Source organism: Rhinatrema bivittatum, chromosome 6 (genome assembly GCF_901001135.1).
Source record: "Rhinatrema bivittatum chromosome 6, aRhiBiv1.1, whole genome shotgun sequence".
NCBI lineage: Eukaryota > Metazoa > Chordata > Amphibia > Gymnophiona > Rhinatrematidae > Rhinatrema > Rhinatrema bivittatum.
Window position 1 is genome coordinate 186,898,497 of NC_042620.1, and position 24,658 is coordinate 186,923,154.

The 24,658-nt window shown below is 42.0% G+C and overlaps 1 protein-coding gene across 1 annotated transcript in view; it reads left to right on the forward strand.

Annotated features, from left to right (window-relative positions):
- Positions 1–24,658, forward strand: part of ABI2 (abl interactor 2) — a 290,182-nt gene that overhangs the window by 220,923 nt on the left and 44,601 nt on the right. Inside the window, 1 exon segment of the mRNA XM_029606307.1 lies at positions 21,513–21,599. Coding sequence (XP_029462167.1) covers positions 21,513–21,599 — 87 coding nt within the window.

The following is a 24,658-nucleotide window of genomic DNA, read 5'->3' on the forward strand; positions in this document are numbered from 1 at the left end:
CACACACAAGGCACCAAAAGAAAACTAGACTAGAGGCGGCAGCATAATGGCAGTGAAAGAATTGGGAGTTGCACTTGCCAGCTCTGCTGTCTGAGCCTCTGATGACCATGGAGCTGTACTACAGCACAGGGACTGAAAGTTTTTGTGCACCCCTGCATCAGTGACTTCTTCCTAGATAGTGGAAGAGGAGGGGCACCTATGGATGACACGTCTAGGTGCAGAGTGGTGTCAAGGGTCCTGCTTTAAGACGTTAGAGCTGGAGAGGAATGGGGAGAGATAATATGGTGGTCTCTGTCTGAAGATGCACCATGATGATCGCCTCCACAGCAGCAGCATCCTGTTGTATCTGCTGTCTTAGAGACAGGGATTGGCTGGTGGGCATTCTATTTTATAGTCTTAATATCACCCTGCAAACCTCTGCACCTTTAAGGGAGCAGGTCCGGTGGGACATCATAGATCAGAAAATGCCACTGGAACAGAGGAGGATGTGCCTCTAGGCAGCTGTATACTTTTGCCAAGTGGAAACTTCAGGCTTGAATGTGCACATGTTGTCTGGATGTCTCATGCTGTAGTTATGGCACTATAGCTACTAAGATTCTGACCTCTGAGGAGCACTCCCAAGATTGTACATTTCAGTGGCCCTAATGGTATCAAGGCTATCCATTTAATATAAACAGGCATTTCTATTTAACCTTTACAAGGATTTCCTATTTTCAAGGCAGATCATAGGCATCAGTAATACATTAGTTTTCTTTAATGCCTAGACAAGGTACTGCACTCAGGGCAGATGTAAGGTAATTTCCCTTCCTGTATGAAACCAGTGTGTGGTGGTTCTTGGATCTGTTACATGGCGCACGTTTTTAAGATGCACAGTAAGATCAGCCAGCCTGCAAGTTCTAGAAATCATCATGGGAGCCACGTAGATGGGAAGCACTGCCATATGCTTTTCTCAGCCTAGGTTTCTATTCTTGGGCTAGTCGGTGCTGGAGATACTGTGGAGGCAGCATTTACAGCTCAGGGGGTGGGGGAAGAGCGAGAGTTCCTATCACTGTATAACTGCAACTTAGACTTCTTGGTGCCTATGGTTGCAGGATTCCGGAGGATGCCCCTGTTGGAAAACTCTCATTTCAATGAATGGGATATAAAATAAGGGGGAAAACCCAGATAATTGTGAATGTTCACTCATGATAGTGTAGCCCAACAGAGACCAGTTTTGAGCTGAAAGTCCAAGGAGCAGGAGGAAATTACTGAGCCAAATTCCACAGAAAAGACAGATGCGAAAGAGAAGTTACTAAGCCATATTGCTACCTGTGCTCCACTTCTTTTCACCTGGGCGAGCCAGTTCAAAAAGCCTGCCAGTCCAGGAGGGCAAACCAGAAAATGTACTAGGTGTGTGAGTGAAGCCAGAGCGAAAAGATGAGTTTGATTTGATTCTAAGAGCCAAATTAGCAGTAGGAATAAACAGTAGGGAATCCTGACTAGAATTACAATGTTTTCTCCAAGGGCAAGCAGGATGATCAGTCACACAAAAATAAGGTGACGCATAAGAACATAAGATATGCCATACTGGTCAGACCAAGGGTCCATCAAGCCCAGTATTCTGTTTCAGACAGTGGCCAATCCAAGTCGCAAGTACCCAAACATTACACAGATCCCATGCTGCTAATGCCAGCAACAAGTAGTGGTTATTCCCTAAGTCAGCTTTAATAGTTTATGGACTTCTCCAGGAACTTATCCAAAACATTTTTACACCGTTACACTAACTGCCTTAATCACATCCTCTGGCAGTGAATTACAGTGCTTAATTATGCGGTGAGTGAAAGAATTTTCTTTGATTTATTTTAAATGCACTACTTAACTTCATGGAACCCCTTAGACCTTGTATGATCTGAAAGAGTAAATAACTGATTAATTTTACCCGTTCAATTCCTTTCATGATTTTGTAGACCTCTATCATATCCCCCCTCAGCTGTCTCTTCTCCAAGATGAATAGCCTTAACCTCTTTAGCCTTTCCTCATGAGGAGCCATTCCATGCCCTTTATCACTTTGATCACCCTTCTCTGTTCCTTCTCCTGTGCGCCTATACCGCTTTTGAGATTAGAAAACCAGAATTGAACACTATTTAAAGTGCAGTCTTACAATGGAGCATTAGAGAGGCATTGACATTCTCAGTTTGTCACCATTTCTTCCTAATGATCCATAACATTCTATTTGCTTTTTTGACCACCACAGCACACTGAGCTGATTTCAGTGTATTTTCCACTATGTTGCCCAGATTATTTTCCTGGATGATAACACCTAACATGGAACCTAACATCGTGTAATTACAGCATGAGTTATTTTTCCCTATATGCATCACCTTGCATTTGTCCACATTAAATTTCACCTTTGTCTCACAAGGTCCTCCTGCAATATATCAAACTCCGCTTGTGATTTAACTACTCTGAATAATTTGTCATCTGCAAATTTGATCACCTCACTCGTCGTACCCCTTTTCAGATCATTTATAAATATATTAAAAAGCACCGGTCCAAGTACAGATCCCTGAGGCACTTCACTCATTACATTTTTCCACTGAGAAACCAGTCCATTTAGTTCTACTCGCGATCCTGTCTTTTAACCAGTTTGCAATCCACAAAAGGACATCACCTCCTATCCGAATACTTTAGTTTTCCTCGGAGCCTTTTCATGAGGGACTTTCATATGCCTTCTGAAAATCCAAATACACCACATCTACTGGTTCACCTTTATCCACATGTTTATTAACCCCTTAAAAAAAAAAAAAAAAAAAAAAAGTAGCAGATTTGTGAGGCAAGTCTTCCCTTTAGTAAATCCATGCTGGCTTTGTCCCATTAAATCTTGTCTATCGATATGTACTGTGATTTTGCTCTTTATGATAGTTTCCACGATTTTTCCCAGCACTGAAGTAAGGCTCAGTGGTCTATAGTTTAACAGATCACCCTCTGGAACCCTTTTTAAATATCGGGGTTGCATTTGCTATCTGATGATGCTAATAGTCTCCTACAGACTTCTGGAAGAGCTTACCTGGGCATGCACATGTTTTCCTGCACATTTGTCATCTTGCAGAGCCCTTCCAGTCTTTTTTTTTTTTTTTTGTCTGTGATAGTTTATCATGTTTTTCATGTGGTTTACAGTGAGAAATTTTGTTCTGATTCATGTTTGGGGTAACTTTAGTTGACATTAAGTATTTTACCTGAATCGGAGAGTTTAATTTTTATCAGCATTTTCATAAGTTTTGGTACTTTTTAACTGTTTGCTTTTAAGTTTTTTCCTAGCAAAATTGTTTTGATTACTCGTTTGTTTTCCTTAGTGACCAGGAAAGTCCAGTGGCTTCAAGCATTTATCACAATGTGCATGCATTGTCTAGGGCAGTAATTATCTACCAGGGGTGCATGCATCCTAGGAGGGTATTTGGAAGCACGTCAGATGGGGAGAGGGAAGCCTAAGTTATGAAAAGAAACCACTTGCCCCTGCTGCACAAAGTGGTAACCTCAAATGGAAGATCATCATGATTTGCCTTTCAGCTGCCATATTCTGATGCAGAGAAATAAGAGACGTGTGGCATCAGTGCTGCTGCACAGGAGAATGGAGCCCAAAACTTCTATCACTAGCATAAAAGGAGCAGGAAATGCAACTGACTGACTAAAGCAGTCAGATACTGTGGGTGACAGCGAAAGCATTGTGCTTCCTGTTCCAAGAACTATCTCTTCTTCCTCTCTTCCTATTTCATGGACTTCCTGATTGGAAATGCTTCCTTGGGGGGCGGGGGGAGGAGGTAGCAGCTGTAGAAATGGGAAACACATTTTCACTATCCCCTACTGTGCTTAATGTCTTTGTGGCTAGCAGCTTCTCCTGAGTTCCACTACTCCCATTCTTGTGGTAGTTGCTTAGTTACTGCTCTTCAGTTGCCATAGGAAAAAGGTCAAGACTAGGGAGAATAGAGAACTAGGAGCTGAGAGAAGCCAAAAGTGTAGATGGGGTCTGGGAGTTGGAGAGAGCAAATGGGGAAAAATGGGAAGAGATTGAGAAGGGATGTGGAAGACTGGTGGTGGGAGATTAATCGAAGAATTCAAAAGACTAATAGGCAGGTAGAAAGGAAGATGATGGAAGACTGGGAGGTTGGAATAGGTGTGGAGAAAGATATAGAGGACAAGGAGGTTCAAGGGATAGAATCAGAGGAAGATTTAGAGCTAGGGGGAAGGGAAACCAGAGACAGGAATATGGAGGTCTGGGAAGTGTCAGGAAAGGGTCATGGAGATGGAAATAGAGAGGTGAGAACCAGCAAAGAAGGGATGGAGGTCTGAGGGAAGTGGAAGGTTGGGAAATAGTGAGAAGTGAAGAAGGGTAAAGCAGAGAGTTTGAGAAGAAAGAATAAAGATTTTAGAGATGGATAAAGAGGAGATAAGCATAGAAGGAAAAAGAAATGGAAAGGAGATCTAAAACAGCAGAAAAGATGAAAGATGGAGAAAACCAAAGTATATTCGTTATAAATTTTGAATTTTTGCAAACTGGGTTACATAAATTTCAAACTCTCCTGAAAGGGATGAAAAGTCTGAAAACCACTGGTTAGGGTTAGGTCATACTCAGATATCATCTAACGCCTTCAAGCTCTAAGATTCAGGGAATCAAAGCATATTTTTGGTTTCAGTTCCAGTTTAACTGCAACTGAAGTTGCTTGGGTTTGGTTCCAGTTTAGGCCAATAAAGCTTTAGTAACTGGTTTGGTACACGAATCAGGTAGCTTGATTTTGGTTCACATGAGAATATAAGGCACACTAATAATCATTTGCAAATTGGGTGAAGCAAGCTATTATTAGATATAAAGCATGCAGGACAGGAAAATAAATTCTAACTACTTGATTATGAATTTGAAATTTATTTTCTCTGTTTACTCACTTTAACAAACATATTTAGAAAAAAATTCAAAGTATAATAGTTTACATCTGACTAACAAGACAAATTGAATGTAACCTTCCAAAACATCTCAGTTCTTTAGTTATAGCCAGACAACCAAACATATTCCAATTCTGCTCATCCCATTCAGAACCTATAACACACTCATCCATATCTTGGTAAGGGAGTACCGTAATTTATATTCACCCTATACTAAATTATAGCAGACTATTCATCTTCCCCCACAACTGAAAATAACATCTGTACTTCAATAAAGTCTTTTTGCCAATCAAATCTTTGTCTAATTTGTTTCATATTTGCAAATGTTCTCAGTTCTGATTTCCACACTTGAAAAACAGGTAATTCATTGTTGTGCCAGAGAGAGAATGACCTTCTTTGCTAAGGTCAAAGCTATGCATAAGTTTCACACTATCTGCAGGCATTGCTAATGATCTATCAAATAAAGATATGACATCTTGCCATTCCATGTCAGAGATTTGCCTAACAAACAATGTAACGTTAGATAGATTTGTCTCCAAAATGCTTGCAATTTATGGCATTCCATAAGCAAATGACAGAGTACCATTTTGATGATTTACATTTTAATCAGAGGTCAGATTCCCACAGTTGCATTTTGGCACCTAAAATACAAGTAATATATATTCTGTGAAGTATTTTAAATTGTATTTCTCTTAAATTTGCTGGTTGGAGATGCCTATATAGAACGGCAAAAGCTGCAAGATTATTCTCATCTTCAGGCTGAAAACCCATATCCACACCCCATAGACATGCCAATGTACTGATTTGCAAATTCAGAGCAGCCTGTGTAAGAAGACATACCCAGATGCCAGTTTATTAAATAACAGCATATCTGCAAACATAATTTAGTAGACTTCCCTCCTATGTTAATCCTCTGAAAAATCTCCATGCTATATAGCTTTATTGCTAGTGGTTCCAGAATAAACACTCACAACAGTGGGAGTAGGGGACAACCCTTCCTGGTTCCTCTTGAAAGTTCAAATTTATGACACTACCCCCATTAATCAAAATCTGAGCCATGGATTTGGCAAAAAGTAACTGTATCCAACCCAAACAATCAACTCAGAATCCATAGCTGTTTAACACCCACCACATATAAAGCCATTCCACCCTATCATATGCTTTTTCCAAATCTAAATTGACTAGCATGTCATCAGTGTTTTGATTTATTTGTATGCAAAGCCGGTACAGCCTTGAGTATGTTTGAGGAGGAATGTAGACCCTTGATAAACTGTTTGGTCAGATGAAACAATAGATTATATTACTACCTTCATCCTGCTCACCATGATCAATGCTAGGATTTTGATATCTTGATTTAATAAGGTTTCCGGCCAAAGATTCTGGCATACGTAAATCTTTGTTCAGTTTAGGCAATAAGACTATTGTAGCCAAATTATGTCCTGCTTCAAAAAATCCTCTATCTTTTGCTAAAAAAATACATTGGTTTTATTTATTTAAACATTTTTATATATACCGGCATTAGTTGTCGTTTTAAAGATTGTAAAATATTTTCTCCCAAAAGTTTATACAACTCTGGCCCATATCCATCCGGTCCAGGTACTTTACCTAATTTTAATTGTTTAATTGCACGTCTAACCTCTAAATCTTGAATAGGAGTTTCTAATGCTATTGCTTGTTCCTCTGAAGATTTTGTTCTGTCAAATTTAAAATGTAAATCTTTCCAGATCTCCCATCTGCGCTTTCTTCACCTGATTTAAGTCCCAAGGAGGCCTGGGGGGCCCACAGAGGGCAATCGGAAGAGGACTCAGACCCTCTGGAGGAGGATTCTGAGAGTTTTTCTCCTTTTTTGCCTGAATCTGTGGAATTAGTGCATAAGGCCTTTTTAGCTCGCCAGGCTACGGGGCGGCCCTCTCGCAAGCGCAGGGCAGCTGGACTCCCTCCCGGAAAGAGGTCCAGGTTTTCAGGAACCTCAGGAGCCACGAGGATTCAGTGGATCCATGGTCCTCCGGTGTCTGGTGCCACTGAGGAGGCTTCCTCAGAAGATTCGGATCAAGGATTGTCTTGGGGGGATGGTGCTGCAGAAACTGATCCTGATCGGGTTCCACAGGATCTTGCCAAGTAGCCAGGAAAGGTCCCGACGATGGATGCTGACAATCCCAAGGTGCTTCGCCTCTTTCAGAAAGAGGAGCTGGATCCCCTGATACCGCATGTCCTGGCGGAGTTGGGTATATTGGCTCCTCATGTGGAATCGGACCAGGAGGATGTGGATCTGATCATGGTGGGCTTGGGCGGTCTAGCCAAGTCTTTTCCGTTTCATAAGTCTGTGAAACAGTTGGTGGTCAGGGAGTGGAATACTCTGGAGACTGACCTTAAGGAGAGCCGGGTTGTGGATAAGTTGTACCCATTGCCCAATGACACTCTGGAACTCCTGCAGGTTCCGAAGGTGGATGCCTCCATCTTCACAGTTACGAAGAGAATGACCATCTCAGTGACAGGGTCTGTGGCTCTGAAGGATGTGCAAGACAAGAAGCTGGAAGTGCATCTTAAGAGAATATTCGAGGTGTCGGCACTGGGCATCCAGGCGGCTGTCTGCAGTAGTCTTATGCTTCGAGCGTCACTGCGGTGGGTGCAGCAGTTATAGGAAAACAGAAGTATGTCACCCTCGGAGTCTCAATGGGTGGAGCATCTGGAGGCTGCAGTTGTTTATGACATGGATGCCTCTTATGACCTCATTTGTACCTCTTCCAGAATGATAATGTCTGCAGTTTCAGCCAGGAGACTTCTTTGGTTGTGGAATTAGTCAGCTGATGTCTCCTCGAAAACTCAGCTTGAAGCATTGCCATTCAAGGGAAAGCTCCTCTTTGGCAAGGGCCTGGAGCAGCTGATAAAACTTTTGAGTGAAAATAAGATTCAGAAACTGCCGGAAGTCAAGCCCAAGGGGTCTCTTCCAGTACGCTCTCAGTATCATGGGCAGAGGCATTTCCGGCAGAACAGAGCTTCGGCTACTGGGCAGAGACAGGCCTCGGGGAGTCCTTTCAGGCCCATAGAGCAGGCAGGGAGGTCACCAGCCAGAGTTCTGGTGGGCTAAGCCTTCACAATGAAGCGAGGCTGGCCCACTCCCCCATCCCAGTCACAGGAGGTCGTTGCGCTCATTTTTACGGGGCGTGGGCCAAGATCATGTTGACTGGTGGGTTCTAAGCATAATAGAACAAGGTTACACTTTAGAATTTGCTTGGTTGCTCAGGAGTTTCTTTATGAGGTCTCCCTGTGTCTTGGCTAAAAAGGAGCTAGTCATAGAAACATAGAAATGACTGCAGAAAAAGACCAATCGGTCCATTCAGTCTGCCCAGCAAGCTCCCACACTTACAAACTCTCGAACGCCTGTGTCTGTTAGGAGCTATAGTTCCCGTTCCTCTGCACAAGCGAGGGAGGGGACGTTATTCCATTTATTTTGTGGTGCCCAAAAAGGACAGGGGTTTCTGCCCAATTCTGGACTTAAAGAAAGTGAATCTAGCTTTTAAAGTTCTGCAGTTCCGGATGGAAACTTTGGGTTACATCATCGTGGCGGTACAAAGAGGAGAGTTCCTGGCGTCCTTGGATCTGATTGAGGCGTATCTACACATTGGGATCTGTCCGGATCATAAGAGATTTCTCTGGTTCATGGTCCTAAGAGAGCATTTTCAATTTTGCACTCTTCCGTTCGGTTTAGCGATAGCTCCGTGGACCTTCACCAATGTGATAATGGTGGCGGTGACCTCAGGAAGGAGGGCGTTCTGGTACACCCATATCTGGACTATTGGCTGATTCGGGCAAAGTTGCAGGACCTGTGCAGGCAATAGACCGGTGAGCCTGACTTCAGTGCCAGGAAAAATAGTGGAAACTATTCTCAAGATCAAAATCGTAGAACATATAGAAAGACATGGTTTAATGGAACACAGTCAACATGGATTTACCCAAGGGAAGTCTTGTCTAACAAATCTGCTTCATTTTTTTTGAAAGGGTTAATAAACATGTGGATAAAGGTGAACTGGTTGATGTAATGTATTTGGATTTTCAGAAGGAGTTTGACAAAGTCCCTCATGAGAGGCTTCTAAGAAAACTAAAAAGTCATGGGATAGGAGGCGATGTCCTTTCGTGGATTACAAACTGGTTAAAAGACAGGAAACAGAGTAGGATTAAATGGTCAATTTTCTCAGTGGAAAAGGGTAAACAGTGGAGTGCCTCAGGGATATGTACTTGGACCGGTGCTTTTCAATATATATATATGATCTGGAAAGTAATACGACGAGTGAGATTATCAAATTTGCGGATGATACAAAATTATTCAGAGTAGTTAAATCACAAGGGGATTGTGATACATTACAGGAGGATCTTGCAAGACTGGAAGATTGGGCATCCAAATGGCAGATGAAATTTAATGTGGACAAGTGCAAGGTATTGCATATAGGGAAAAATAACCCTTGCTGTAGTTACATGATATTAGGTTCCATATTAGGCGCTACCACCCAGGAAAAAGATCTAGGTATCATAGTGGATAATACTTTAAAATCTGCTCAGTGTGCTGCAGCAGTCAAATTGTGTACAATTCTGGTCGCCGCATCTCAAAAAAGATATAGTTGCGATGGAGAAGGTACAGAGAAGGGCATCAAAAATGATAAAGGGGATGGAACAGCTCCCCTATGAGGAAAGACTGAAGAGGTTAGGGCTGTTCAGCTTGGAGAAGAGACGGCTGAGGGGGGGATATGATAGAGGTCTTTAAGATCATGAGAGGTCTTGAATGAGTAGATGTGAATCTGTTATTTACACTTTCAAATAATAGAAGGACTAGGGGGCATTCCATGAAGTTAGCAAGTGGCACATTTAAGACTAATCGGAGAAAGTTCTTTTTCACTCAATACACAATTAAGCTCTGGAATTTGTTGCCAGAGGATGTGGTTAGTGCAGTTAGTGTAGCTGGGTTCAAAAAAGGTTTGGATAAGTTCTTGGAGGAGAAGTCCATTAATGGCTATTAATCAAGTTTACTTAGGGAATAGCCACTGCTATTAATTGCATGAGTAGCATGGGATCTTCTTAGTGTTTGAGTAATTGCCAGGTTCTTGTGGCCTGGTTTGGCCTCTGTTGGAAACAGGATGCTGGGCTTGATGGACCCTTGGTCTGACCCAGCATGGCAATTTCTTATGTTCTTATGTTTACTGTGTCGAAGGCTGCTAAATCTAGCATTATTAGAATGTAGTGTTTACCGCTATCAAAACCTCTTAGAATGTTATCTGTTAGTGAGATAAGTAGTGTCTCAGTGCTGTAGTGCAGCTAGTAAGGGAAGATTTGAGACTGGGTGGTAGTTGTTCAGTATCAAGGGGTCACTGTTTTTTTCTTTGATTGTTTTTATAATTGCCCCTTTCAGTATATCTGGCATTGTTCCTTCTAGGGATAGATTTATTATCTTAGCTAGTGTAGGGAAGACTGTTAGCTGGTGTTTTTGTTTTTTTTTTAGGTCAAATGTTGGTATTGAGTTGATTGTGTGGAGCTGGGTTTAGGTTTTTAGCATGGCTTCAACTTCTATCTCGGAGATCTCGATAAATGACGACCATTGGTTAACGTCTCTTTTTTGCATTTTAATTTCTTCTTTGGTATTGTTAGTTTGGATCTTAAGTTAGTAATTTTGTCACTGAAGAATTTGGCCATTTCGTCACATTTTGATTCTGGTAGTTTTTGAGGTGATTCTTGTTTGTCATTGGTGAGATTTGATACTATTGAGAATAAGGTTCTTGGGTTGTTAGCAAACTTTTCTCTTGGGTTGTTAGCAAACTTTACGCAAAGAAACCATTTTGGTTTCTTTGCGTAAAGCCTTTTGGTTTTTTTTTTCCCCAGTTATGGAGGTCATTCAAGAATTGATCTTGAATGGTGTTCACTGGAGGCAAATTTTAAAGGGGGTCGGACCTTGGAAGGCTTATACCCCCTGGATCCAGTGATGAGAGAGCGTTTGCATTTCCCAAAAGTGTTGGTTTTCTGTGCCTTCTCTAAGCGGACTGTTCCTGTAGAGGGAGGAACAGCCTTAAAGGATGTGCATGATAAGAGGTTTGAGACTATCCTTAAGCAAGCATTTGAAGCAGTGGCAGTGATCTTGCAGATAGCTTCCTGTTCTCTGGTGACACGCTCTTGCTTACTTCTCTCTCAGGAGGTTGATGACTCTGGAATGACTTCCAGGGCAGTTATAGAACATATAGCTGCCGCCTTAGCAGATGCAGGCTGTGATTTGGTCCGCCCCCCTCGGCCAGAGGAGTGACTTTGGAATAGTGGCTAGATGCCAGTTATGGCTAAGAAATTGGTCGGCTGATGTGACATCCAAGGCTAACCTTACAGAATTGCCCTTTTAAAGGTTCACTCTTGTTTGGGAGTGGATTGTAGAAGCTAGCTAGTAAATGGGGTGAATCTCTGGTTACCAGAGAATAAGCAGCAGTTGCCTCACCCCTTTGGTTTGAGGGGTTATCTCAAGAGGGTCCAAGAGTTTTCGACCCTACAGAGGGATAACTTTTCAGAGGACACAGCCTTTGACAGATCTCAGTCCTTTCGTCCCAGACAGCCCAAGTGAGGCAGGGGCTTGGATAGTACAGCCTCCTAATGAGTTTGCCGACCCACTGCTGGGTATAAGAGATAGGGAGATGTCTGTCTTTATCAGAGGTGGGTCGAGATCACATCAGATCAGTGGGTCCTGGAAGTGATATGAGAAGGATATGTGCTGGAATTTTGCATTGTTCCTCAGGACGTGTTCATGGCATCTCCCTGCCTCTCCTTGCAGAAGAAGCAGGCGATGGGGTGTATACTGTCAATGCTCCTCAGCATTGTTTGAGGACTTGGTTCCAGTTCCCATGTGTCAAGAAAATATGGGTCGATATTCTATTTCATTGTGCCCAAGAACGAGGGCTCCTTTTGCGCCCCCATCCTGGATCTCAGCGGGGTCAACAGTCATTTGCAGATGACTCATTTTCGTTTGGAAACATTGTGCTCAATGATGATGGCCATACAGTCAGGAATTTCTGACTTCCTTGGATCTGTCTGAAGCATACCTCCATGTTCCTATCTGATTGGAGCACCAGCTTTTCTATTTTGCTGTCCTGGGGTGCCATTATTAGTTTGATGCTGCCTTTTGGTCTAGCCACTGCTCCCAGAACCTTTTCCAAGGTTATGGTGGTGGTGGCGGAACTGAGAGGATGGGATCCTTCTACACCCGTATTTATTTATTTATTTATTTAGTCTTTTTTATACCGAAGTATAGCAAAAAATGCCTTCGCTCCGGTTTACAGAATAACAACTTGATACATACAACGAGTTTGATACATATAACTAACAATATGAAAGAGAATCCAATTAAAACAAACAATGAACAATATAAATGGGTAGCATGTAAACAAGATGTTACGGGAACTATTAAGTAATTATTTTAGGTTGAACAAGTCTAACTATGTATAAATATCTAAAGTATTTAGACAACTGGTTGATTTGGGCTAAATCTCTGGAAGATAGCCATCTGGTGACCCTGAAGGTGATCTCCTTGTTACAGGAGCTTGATTGGATGGTGAACCTAGCCATAAGCAGTCTTGCCATCTCAGTTGTTGGAGTATCTGGGTATGAGGTTTGACTCGAAGCAAGAGTTGAGGTGCAGGTGCATCTTTTGGTGAGCACTATATGCCCGACAGTATGGTCCTATCTGCAGGTGTTTGGGTTGAAGGCGGCAAACCTGGAAGTAGTGGTCGAGGGCAGAAATGCATCCACTTCAGCGTTCTCTGCTGTCTTGATGGAATCTGCAGTCTTGGTTATTTGATTTGGCTCCACCTACTGATGGAAGTCTGCTCTTGCCTCCTGTACTAGTTGCAAGCAGATCATCTAAGAAAGAGAGTATTCCTGATGTCACCAGACTGGTTGGTACTCCTGACAGTTATGAGCCTCCAAGATTGGGGAGCTCACTGTCTGGAAGTAATGGTGCAAGGGTGCTGGAATACAGGGGAGTCTCTCTGGAACATCTCCAGAACATCAATCAGCTGGAAGCTCGGGCAATTCGGTTAGCATGCTTGCAGGGTAGCTGCAGGGTCAAGCTATATTGTCTGACAATGCAACAGTGGTGATTTACATCAGTCAGCAGGGCGGAACAAAGAGTCAGCAAGTATCTCAGGAGATCGCCCAGTCCATAAATTGGTCTGAAGTGCATCTTCAGGAGATCTCAGTCTCACACATTGCAGGAAAAGACAATGTAAGAGCAGACTTTCTCAGCAGGGGAGAGTCTAGACCCAGGGAAATTGGTATTGTCGGATGAGGCGTTACAGCTGATAGTGGATCACTGGGGCCTTCTATTTCTAGACCTGCTGGAGGCTTCTTGCAATGTGAAGGCTCCTCAATTCAGTTGCAGGAGAGATCTGAAATCCTTGGGGATTGATGCTCTCGGACAAGGCCCATGTTGGGAAGATTGGTTCAAAGAATCAAAGGCAATAGCAGGACGGTGCTGCTGGTGGCACTGGATTGACCCAGAAAAACATATGTAGATCCGCAAAGATTTCTGGTAGAAACTCTCTCCGTATTTCATCGCACAGGAACCTGTTGTAGCAGGGGCCTTTCCTTCATGAATATCCAATTCTGTTTTGTCTTCCAGTATAGCCCTTGAGAGGGCTCGCTTGTTGAAGTGTGGATTTCTACTGCTGTGATTGACACCTTGCTCCGAGTATGTAAATTTCACTCCCTTAGCCTATGTGCAGGTTTGGCAAGGGTTGGAAGCTTGGTGTAAAGATCAAGGTGGTGTTCCTCATTTAGGTAAGATCCTTCTCATCTTGGATTTCTTGCAGGATAGTTAAATAAAAGGTTGGCCCTTAATTCCTTGAAGGTACAGGTAGCAGCACAAGGGTCACGTGAACGATGAATCCTTATTGTTTCATCCTGATGTGGCCCGTTTCTTGATGGGAGTGAAACATCTTCATCGTCCTTTGCAGTTATGGGTTCCTTTGTGCAGTTTTAGCCTGGAGTTGGAATTCTTGGTGGGTCTTACGTTTTGACCGCTTTGTAGCCTTTCCTTGCAGTTACTGCCCTTGAAAATGGTGACATTTTGTTCAGCGCGTCGAAATTCCAAGCTGCAGGCCTTGTCTTGCCGGGAGCTGTTCCTTTAGGTGACTCCAGGAGTGTTACAGCTGCATATACTGTTCCTTCTTGCCTAAAGTGATTTCAGATTTTCTCTTGGAATCAGTCTATTTTGTTACCGTCCTTGAATAAGGAAAGAGATGTGGAGGAATATCACGTGTTGCATCCCTTGGATGTCAAGAGACATGTCATGAGATATCTGGAGGTTTCTAAACCTTTCCGAAAGACAGATCACATCTTTTTCCTTCATGATGGAGGAAAACAGGGGGAGCCAGCTTTGCGAGCTGTAATAGCTTGCTGGATTAAGGAGGTGGTCACAGCTTGTATGTGGCAGCTGAAAAGCCATTGCCCACTCAGGTTAGGGCTCATTCCACTAGGGCTCAGTCAGTGTCATGGGTGGAGGTTAGTTTGCCTCCCATCCATATTTGCTGAGTTGCGAATGGGCCTCCTTACGTTCCTTTTCCAGGCATTATCATCTGGATGTGCAGGTCCAGGAAGATGCAGCCTTTACACGTGCAGTTTTTGTTTGGACTGCGGGCAGCCTTCTGCCCTGATCAGGAGTAGCTTGGGTACATCCCACTGGTTCTGGATTCATCTGTCTGGATGCTAACAAATTAGAAATTACTACTTACCTGATGATTTCCTTTTCTTTAGGACAGACAGATGAATCCAGCTTCCTGCCCTTGGCTGCCAAATGATTGTGCTATGGTCCTCCTGCATGACTACGAGTTTCCAAAGATTACTGTTAAGGGTTAATCCATTCCTTGTCTGAGCTTAGTGTTTCTTGTTTGAGTACAGTATTGCTTGCCTGTTTTCAATCGAGTTTTTGCTAGCCTTTCCACAGTTTCTTCTGAAGAGAATACTGGCAGGCTGATGTCACTGCAGGGATATATATACTGTGGTGTGTTAGGTCCATCTCCATCTACTGGTAGATGTGCATAACCCACTGGTTCTGGATTCATCTGTCCTAAAGAGAAGGAAATGATCAGGTAAGTATTAATTTATCATTAGGTTAGACAACTCTTAGCTAGGGATTTCTACTTGTGTGGCTAATTCATCCTGCTTATTCTCAGAGAGAATGTTGCTTATCTGTAACAAGTGTTCTTCGAGCATGGAACGAAAATGTAGTCACTCCTTTATCCCCTTATGGCATTCATATTAGTTCCTATATAAGCCTGAGGGAGATGTATGCGTTGTGCGAACCAGAAATCATGCACATGCCCAAGAGAGGCTTTTTCAAGCTTTCCCCAAATTCTGTGTCCAAGTTGGCATCTTCCGATTGTCTTCCTGTCCTCAAAGGAACATTTCTTACAATTAAGAAACTTTACTTGACATCCTCTCGGGTTTATCTGCTGTCACTGCTTGTTCTGGGTCTTCTCTATTCTTAATTTAGTTATCCATTTCTTCTCACTAAATGTTCTTGCATTTTCCTACCTTTATGTTGCTGCCACTTTGTTTCCTCCTTTTGAGTATCACGATCACTACCTATCTGTACATTTTTCCTCATCATCCCAGCTTGTTTGTCTCTACCTATCTTCATTCTCAGCTCAACCCTTGTCCATTCATTTTTCTCTTTTCCCTTCCATTTCTGGCTAATGTCCTGCCCTCCTTGTGCCCCTTTCCTTCTCCATGGTCTCTCCCATATCCTTGTTTTTTCTCCACCTTCAGAACAGGTTGGACTACTGGTGCCACATTGTTCAAATTTAGTTGAGCTGCACAGTGCATGTGCCTGGAGAAAATGGCAATAATTCTACTAGGGAAGGGAGAAAGTGAACAGGCAAGAAAAGGGCTGTGGTGGTGTGGGGAAAGAGTGGGATGTGGACGTGGAAGAATGATAGTGATGGCATGAATTAGAAGTTATGGGGTGATGGCCTCAGGGAGAAGGGAAGTGCTGAAGAGGTCAGTAGCAGCAGATGAAGATAGGGAGGCGAGCAGTGGCTCACCCAGTTCTATTTTCTCTGGGTAGTAATGAATAAAGGCTGGTCAATGTTGAACTGCAACACTGTTTTACTCTATTCTGGCCCACGTTCTTTAAGCTACTGCTTTAGGCCGAAAATGCAGGACAGACCTGTGGCATATAATTAAATAGTTACCACTTATGGGCGTTTCTGGACATTATCTTTTATATTTGGCAAACTATACTGTGACCCTTGCTTCACATTTTCTTGCTTGGGGAATGTGTTAGATGTAATAACATGTGTATACCAGGATTAGTGAGATAATATAAAATGATTCATTATCCATGATGTGACCCATTTACTTCTCCAATTTGTATGCTGCTTTGAATACCATAGCTTTTTCCAAATATGCTTGTGTTGAAAAACCTCGCTGTAAGAAACAGAATAGCATGTACTATATTTATAACTTATAATCCACTACCTCGAAACACATCTGTGCAGAGTACAATCAATATACACAATTAGCATTAAAAAAGCAAGCAGTAACAATAATTTGGAACATACTTTAAGCACTACACTGCTACTTGATCATATAAATCTCATCATTCTTTATGTAGAGCCCTAAATCAGTGCATTTAACAACAAATTACATAGAAACAATGACTCCCTGCCCCAGAAAACTTATCTGAATAGCTGCCAAGTTATACAAATGAACTTGATGCTCATCTCAAATATATGCAAACATTCCTGATTTTTTTTTTGCTTCCTGAAAACCAGACCTGTTTATGATCCTTGAACATGAATTGCACACGTCTGATTTTTTTTACATGAGAAATTCTGAATGGAATTATGCTAATTTTAATTATGTAGGTTTTAAAATGAAAGCATTAATACATTAGACCCCAAATTCACAATCAGGTCCTTCCACTCCTTCCCCAATGGCATTCCCTCATTGGCTGAGGGACACGTCTTCTGAAACTAAATCCCACAGTGCTGCTCTTCTGCCGACAGAGATCACTGTAGTAGCAACTGCTGTCTCTGTTCCTGAAGCTTCTATGATACACCTGAGCCCTTGTGGCCCATTTGACAGGAGACGTGCTATAGTGCTACAGCTCGGCTAGGGAACCAGCTCACTATTTTTGATTGCTTATATTTGGGAGCAAAGAATAAATATGTATATGCTTATGTAGACTTGATTCAGTACTGAGAATATCTTAAAAAGAGCTACATGTGATACCTTTGTAATCACATTTATATACCTCTTAACTTGACCTTAGAGGAAAAGTCACATTCCTAATCAAATCCATTTTTTATTCTAAACTTTGGGGGCATCACACTTATCTTTACAGAACATCATATGGCCACTTAAGCTTGGAAAATATTTGAAACAGGTTGAGGCAGTACTGGATTTAAGATTTTTGGGTGCATATGTAGGATCAGGATGTGATGATAGGGAGTTCCCCGTAGAAGCTTGGAAAGCAGGGTTTTCACCACCAGGGTTTGGAAAGCAAGGGATAGGGGTGTTTGACCAGAGTGGTACAGCGGTGGCTCTTTGAATTGGCAATAGCATACAGCCCTAAAGCAAATGGGACAAGACTCCTCTTGGGCCTTGGTATTTAGTACCTTCAAAATTTGGCATCTTGGGTAACCAAGGAATTGGATCGAGGAAGAGCACTCGATGTCATCTACTTGGACTTCAGCAAAGCTTTTGATACAGTTCCATACAGGAGACTGGTGAATAAAATGAGAAGCTTAGGAGTGAGTGCCGAGGTGGTGGCCTGGATTGCAAACTGGTTGATGGACAGAAAACAGTGTGATGGTAAATGGAACTTACTCTGAAAAGAGAGCGGTGTTGAGCGGAGTGTCGCAGGGGTTGGTGTTGGGACTAGTCCTGTTCAATATCTTTGTGAGCGACATTGCAGACAGGATAAGAAGGTAAGGTTTGTCTTTTTGCGGATGACTCTAAGATCTGTAACAGAATGGACATGCCAGAAGGAGTGGAGAGAATGAGATGGGATTTAAAGAAGCTGGAAGAGTGGTCGAAGATATGGCAGCTGCGATTCAATGCCAAGAAGTGCAGAGTCGTGCATATGGGGGTGGAAATACGAAAGAACTGTATTCGATGGGGGGAAGAAGGGCTGATGTGCACGGAGCAGGAGAGAGACCTTGGGGTGATAGTGTCTAATGATCTGAAGTCGGCAAAACAATGTGACAAGGCGATAGCTAAAGCCAGAAGAATGCTAGGCTGCATAGAGAGAGGAATATTGAGTAAGAAAAGGGAAGTGATTATCCCCTTGTACAGGTCCTTGGTGAGGCCTCATCTGGAGTACTGTGTTCAGTTCTGGAGACCGTATCTCTGAAGGGACAGACAGGATGGAGGCGGTCCAGAGAAGGGCGACCAAAAAGGTGGATGGCCTTCATTGAATGAATTATGAGGAGAGATTGAAGAATCTAAATATGTATACCCTGGAGGAAAGGAGGAGCAGGGGTGATATGATACAGACTTTCAGATACTTGAAAGGTTTTAATGATCCAAAGACAACAAACCTTTTCCGTTGCAAAAAAATCAGCAGAACCAGGGGTCATGATTTGAAACTCCAGGGAGGAAGACTCAGAACCAATGTCAGGAAGTATTTCTTCACGGAGAGGGTGGTGGATGCCTTCCGGAGGATGTAGTGAAGACCAAATCTGTGAAGGATTTCAAAGGGGCATGGGATAAATACTGTGGATCCATAAAGTCTAGAGCAGGGGTGGGCAGTTCCGGTCCTCGAGGGCCACAAACCAGTCTGGTTTTCAGGATATCCCTAATGAATATGCATGAGAGAGAGTTGCATGCACTCTGCCTCCGGTGTATGCAAATCTGTCATGCATATTCATTAGGATATCCTAAAACCTCGACAGGTTTGTGGCCCTCGAGGACTGGAATTGCCCACCCCTGGTCTAGAGGATGTGAATGAAGAGAAGAGGAATGGGGGTGGCTTGCGGGAATGACGGCTACTACCTGGAGATTAAAATCCTTATTCAATAAACATACACACGGTTAATGCGACTCCAACATTGCTCTATGCTTCAACGGCAAGAGAAAACGTGGAAAAAAGGAATTGCATCCACATAAAAGCAGGGGAGTAGCTTGCTTGTTATGACGGTTACTACCCAAACCAAAAATGCCTGATACTTCACTTTCAATGCATATCCAGCATAGCTCTCTGCTTCAATGGCAGGGGGAATGAAGAAAAAATTTATATTCAGACAACTACCAATAAGGTCTGAATTACATAGTCTGGGTAAAACAAATAAGCATGGGTGTAGCTTGCTTGTTATGGTGGTTACTACATCGAATCAAGCCTGATACTTCACTTAGAATATATATCCAGCGCAGCTCACTGCTTCAACGGCAGGGAGTATGAAGAAAAGAGGGTTTGTATTCAAACAACCAACAAGGACTGAATTGCACAGGCTGGGTAAACAAGCATGGGAGTAGCTTGCTTATTTCGGTGGTTACTACCCCAAACCAATTAGCTAGATACTTCACTTAGATGCAGCTTCAGGACTGCTATCTACGATGGTGGGGGTGGAAGGGAAATAGAACCAAAAAAGTTATTTAAAGGGACAAGAGTAACAGAAAAGTATGAAAAAAAAAGTGTGAAAGCTTGCTGGGCAGACTGGATGGACCGTTTGGTCTTCTTCTGCCGTCATTTCTATGTTTCTATATCCTAAGTATCTGCCACAGTCAGCTATGTCTAAATCTGGGCCTGGTTTGAGAAACACAGTAAATGTCTGCGAAAAAAAACTGAAATGACCCAGTCTGCTCAGCCAAGGTGTTTAGGATTGTAACTGCTTCTCCATGTAGCTTACCCCTGTGCCTTCTGTTTGGGATTGTAATCACCCCTGTGCCTTCTATTTGGGATTGTTCTTTGGCTCCAAACAGGTTACCCAAAGCTTTTCCTGGGAGCACAATGCACTTATTTCAATGTATGTTTAGCTTGAACTACTGCTCCATGCTTATTACCCCAGTATTTTGTTTCTCTGTTCTTAAGGAGGGATCCTCTTTCTCTGAAGCTTTCTTGAATTATTCTAGTCTTTGGAAAAAAAAATGTAAGTCCCCCTTACCTTGCACCTCATCATGCCTCACATAGCATTATGAATTTAATTAAATATGGAAGCTGACTTCCTTCAGAAATTCAAGAAGGCATCCCACCGATACTATAAATGTGAATGACCCAAACAACTGGAATGTGAGGGGAAAAGAGGTTTAAAAATGGCTTGTAGCCCATTATACAAGTAAATATTGTATTCCAGGAAAGTGCACACCTGTAAAAGAAAAAATATTGGGACGAAAAGCAAGCATAAGAAACAAACTAAAAGAGCCAAGAAAAGGGCATTTGTTAAAGTTAATCAGGTTTGTACTGGTACTTTAAGAGGAAATGAACAGTCTTTTTGCTGAGCAGATTCAGGAAACATACATTTTTTCCTGCTGAACTCAATGCTTCATAAGATTTGATTTTTATAAATTCTTATGTGGTAGAAACACATGGGTAGCAGATGGAATGTGTGTTGTAACTGGAACAGAGGTAAGAATGAGAGATGGGCAAGAAACCTCCATCCTGCTTCCAAACTATGCAAGTAAAAGCAATATTTTTAAAATGGCAGCGTCCTTGCTTGGTATAATGTAGGGTCTCTGTCATATCCTTCCTTGCCTCCAAATAACTAATATCAATTAGAGATCTTCAGCATTTTATATCATGACCTGATAAACTTCTTCCACAAGAGATCCTGTTTTAGAAGTAAGATTTTTTTTTTTAAAGCTATCTATAGCAAGAACTCTGCCAGCTTCTGAAATCCAGCTTTATCATGGTTTAATTGACCAAATGCAATTTGAGGATTGATGTACAGAAGTCCACAGGCAAGGTCTAGAAAATGTTCTGTTTACTGGAAATAATGAGGTTAAGGGTGGTGTAAAAAAAAAAACAAAAAAAAAAAGCCTGCTTGGTAATTTCACTTGCAAATCACTGTGTTGTGAAGAAGTATATTGTTCTCAGTCTTAAAGACTTCTATTGCCACTGTTTTTATTTTTGGGGGGGGGGGGGGGGGGGGGGGTCATCTTTACTGTGCATTGGTCAATCTTCTAAATATAAATTTTAATGTTCAATGTTTCCATTTGGAACTGTACCCAACTGCATTTTTTTATTTTTTTTTTAGTAAACATGAGTTGGCATGCTTACATGAGTGGACTTGGTAGCCATTTGTTTGTGGTGATGTGGACGGATATGTTTTAGCATAGAATATGCGTGGCTGTGCCCATGTTCTTGAATAAAGTTTTAATTAACAGAAGAGCATGAGAATTCAGACTGCAAAGACTGAAGTTGTGCTGATGCAAGCAATATAACTTCTGAGACTCCTGTCATATATACACACTAGGATTGTACCCAAAACTATCTAAAATCTCTTTAGATATGTTTAGCACTTAAAACAATGACAAGAAACTAATGCAAACTTTAAAGAAACCTGTTTTTGTACCTTAAACCACCTTTTTAGAAATGAAATGCTCTAATGCCATAATTTTTTTCTTCTCCGATGTAGTGTCGCATGCACCGCCACCTCCTTCCATCCTGCAAGTAACTCCACAGTTACCACTTATGGGATTTGTTGCCAGAGTCCAAGAAAACAGTAAGTTTAGCCTCTTCCTTGTGTTTTGGGAGGTGCAGCTGTTTTTTGAGTATATTTCTAGAAGCAGTTGTAAGTAATTGGTCTTGCCTTTTTGTTTCAAAATACAAAGTAACACCACCATTTGTTTATAGCTAGGTAGTGAAAGTGTAAAATGTAGATTTTTTTTTTTTTAAAGATGTGAAGTTGATATCAAAATATTTTACTAATCTTATTTTTCTGAAGCCTAGCAATTTAATATAGTCACACATTGATGGTGAAACCATATTGATTACAGATATGAATATCTGTCCAAGAAATTCTGAGAGATCCTGAGCATGCACATATGGTGGTTCTGTGCTCCCAAGGTCACACAGCCTGCCTCACTGGTATTGTTTGCAGTAGATGTCAGACGTGTTTCTCTGCCTTTTTGGCATTCCAGAATGATTCTTTTTTTTGTTTTATTTTCCCAGAGTGCTGTAGTATTTTTCTGACTTAACGTTTTTCCTTTATTTTTTCCTTTCAAATCTTTACATTCAAAATAACTTGAAAACATATATTACAGCATCTCAATAAAGACATGAATCTGAGCGATATATACTATGCTAAACAGACCACACTGGGGGAGAGATTACAAAACATAAGTCAAAAATATACCAAACATACAAATGAAGCCAATAACAAATTATGTAACTACAGTCAAATCAACATTAGCAGATTTCTTATTTTTATTTTATTTTTTGATTTATATTCCACTTTTTTCAGGCATTTCAAAACTGATTGCATTCAGGCCGATTTAAAAAAACAAAACAAAAAAAAAAACAAACAAAAAAAAAAACCCTGCGGGAGAGCGGACTCTCCATGTTGAGCACTCACTCTCCCGACGCGTGCCCAGGCACCTCTCCTGGGCATTCGACTCTATTTAAATTAGGGACAGCGCTAATAAGGAGGCGGCAGCTGTCATCTGGTCCAACAACCAATGCTTAATTTTACCGGCGTCTGCTTTCGAACCCGCTGACAGCCGTGGGCTCTGAAAATGGACGCCGGCAAAATTGAGCATCCGTTTTTGAACCTGTAGACCGGCAGGCAGATTTTTTTTTTTAAGTTTTGTTTTTTTTTCTCATTTTTGGGGCCTCTGACTTAATATTGCTATGATAGCCCGGTGCCGTCTGTAATTAACTCCTGCCTTTGGGCAGGTGTTAATTTCTGAGAGTGAAATGTGCGGCTTGGCCACACATTTTACTTTCTGTATTTCGGGTGACTAAAGGCTCATTTGCATGTGATAAGCGCTATTAGTTTCAGGGGGGTTGGTAGCACGTTTTCCACGCGCTATTACCCCATACAGTATAAGGGGTAATAATAGCGCGTCTAAAACGCGTGCCAAACGGGGGCTAAACGGTGCGCTCAGCCGAGCGCACCATTCTGTATCTGCCTGTGAGTTTGTAACGTAATATGATGGCATACTGGGGGAAAAAAATTCCTGTTGAGGAGCAGCATAAAAAATTAGACCCTCAAAACCTAAGCAGGCACTCACAGGGAAATCTCTGCTTTTGGGGGAAAAAGGTTCTCTGACTTGGGACTCCCTGACAATATCAGGAAAGATGGAAATCTTTTGCCTAAGAAAAGACACTCAAACAAAAAAAACAAATGAAAAGTCCCACTGTATATCGCTGTCTTGAGCATATACAGCCAGTAAGGTAGCCCTATTCTGAACAAATGAACCAGAATTTTCAAGGAAACCAGATAAATCAAATGAGGGATTATTGATCATTCCTATTACTAGAAAATCCTACTGAAGCAACCTGAGCTTTGGAAACAGGAAAATATGCCTTAACTTCCAGTATCAGCTCCTTGGAGACTCTGAGATAGTCAAAATAAAACCTTCTCAGCATCTCCAAGGGAGGTATTAAAGGGCAACAAGGAAAATTTAAAAACACAAATTAAATATTCTAAGATAATTTTCAAAATTGTCAATTTTCTGGTGCAACAATTCTCTTTAATTAAAATATCTGAAATTAGAACATTAAGTTTTAAGGGATCCCAGCTGCTCTTTATGTTCAGAAAGCTGAAGTGTTAATTAATCTGGGTGGTTGCATTGCTCAAAGATTTCAAAACAGTATCCTGGAAGATAAAACTGATTCTAAATTGGTTATTGCAGTCCAAATGGCTTCCAAGGTGATATTAACAGGCTTAGATGACAGACTCCCTCAGAGTAGATGTTAATACATTATCTGCCACTCGGGACTCCCCTCCCAGGGATTATTCTTGACCCTAATTCCTGGATCTCTGGTCCCATTGCAGTTGAGAACCTTCATGGCTTAGGTAGACAAGTGAGGGGGGATATGATAGAGGTGTTTAAAATCTTGAGAGATCTAGAACAGGTAGATGTGAATCTGTTATTTACTTTTTCAGATAATAGACTAGGGGGCACTCCATGAAGTTAGCATGTGGCACATTTAAGACTAATCGGAGAAAGTTCTTTTTCACTCAATGCACAATTAAACTCTGGAATTTGTTGCCAGAGAATGTGGTTAGCTGGGTTTAAAAAAGGATTGGATAAGTTCTTGGAGGAGAAGTCCATTACCTGCTATTAATTAAGATGACTTAGAAAATAGCCACTGCTATTACTAGCATCAGTAGCATGGGATAGACTTAGTTTTTGGGTACTTGCCAGGTTCTTATGGCCTGAGATTGGCCACTGTTGGAAACAGGATGTTGGGCTTGATGGACCCTTGATCTGACCCAGTATATCATGTTCTCGCTCTCTGGGTTTCCTCCTAGGTTTGTGTTCAGGATTTGTTCTTCCTCTGGGGGTCCGTTGCTTGCCTCCTTGCTCCCTTTTGGTTTCAGGGTCACTCTCCTTTCTTCCTCTTTTCTTCCTTCACCCCATCTTATACTTCCCAGCTGATAAATATGCAGAAGCTCATGTGGGTGGAGGGTCTCTTGCTGCACTGCAGGTCCTTCCCCCCCCCTCATTACTTTGGGAGGGGTCCTGCCATGTTACAGGTCCTTCCCCCCTCCCATTACTTCAGGAGAGGTCCTGCCATGTTGCAGGTCCTTCCTCCCCCCCCCTCCCCCGAAGT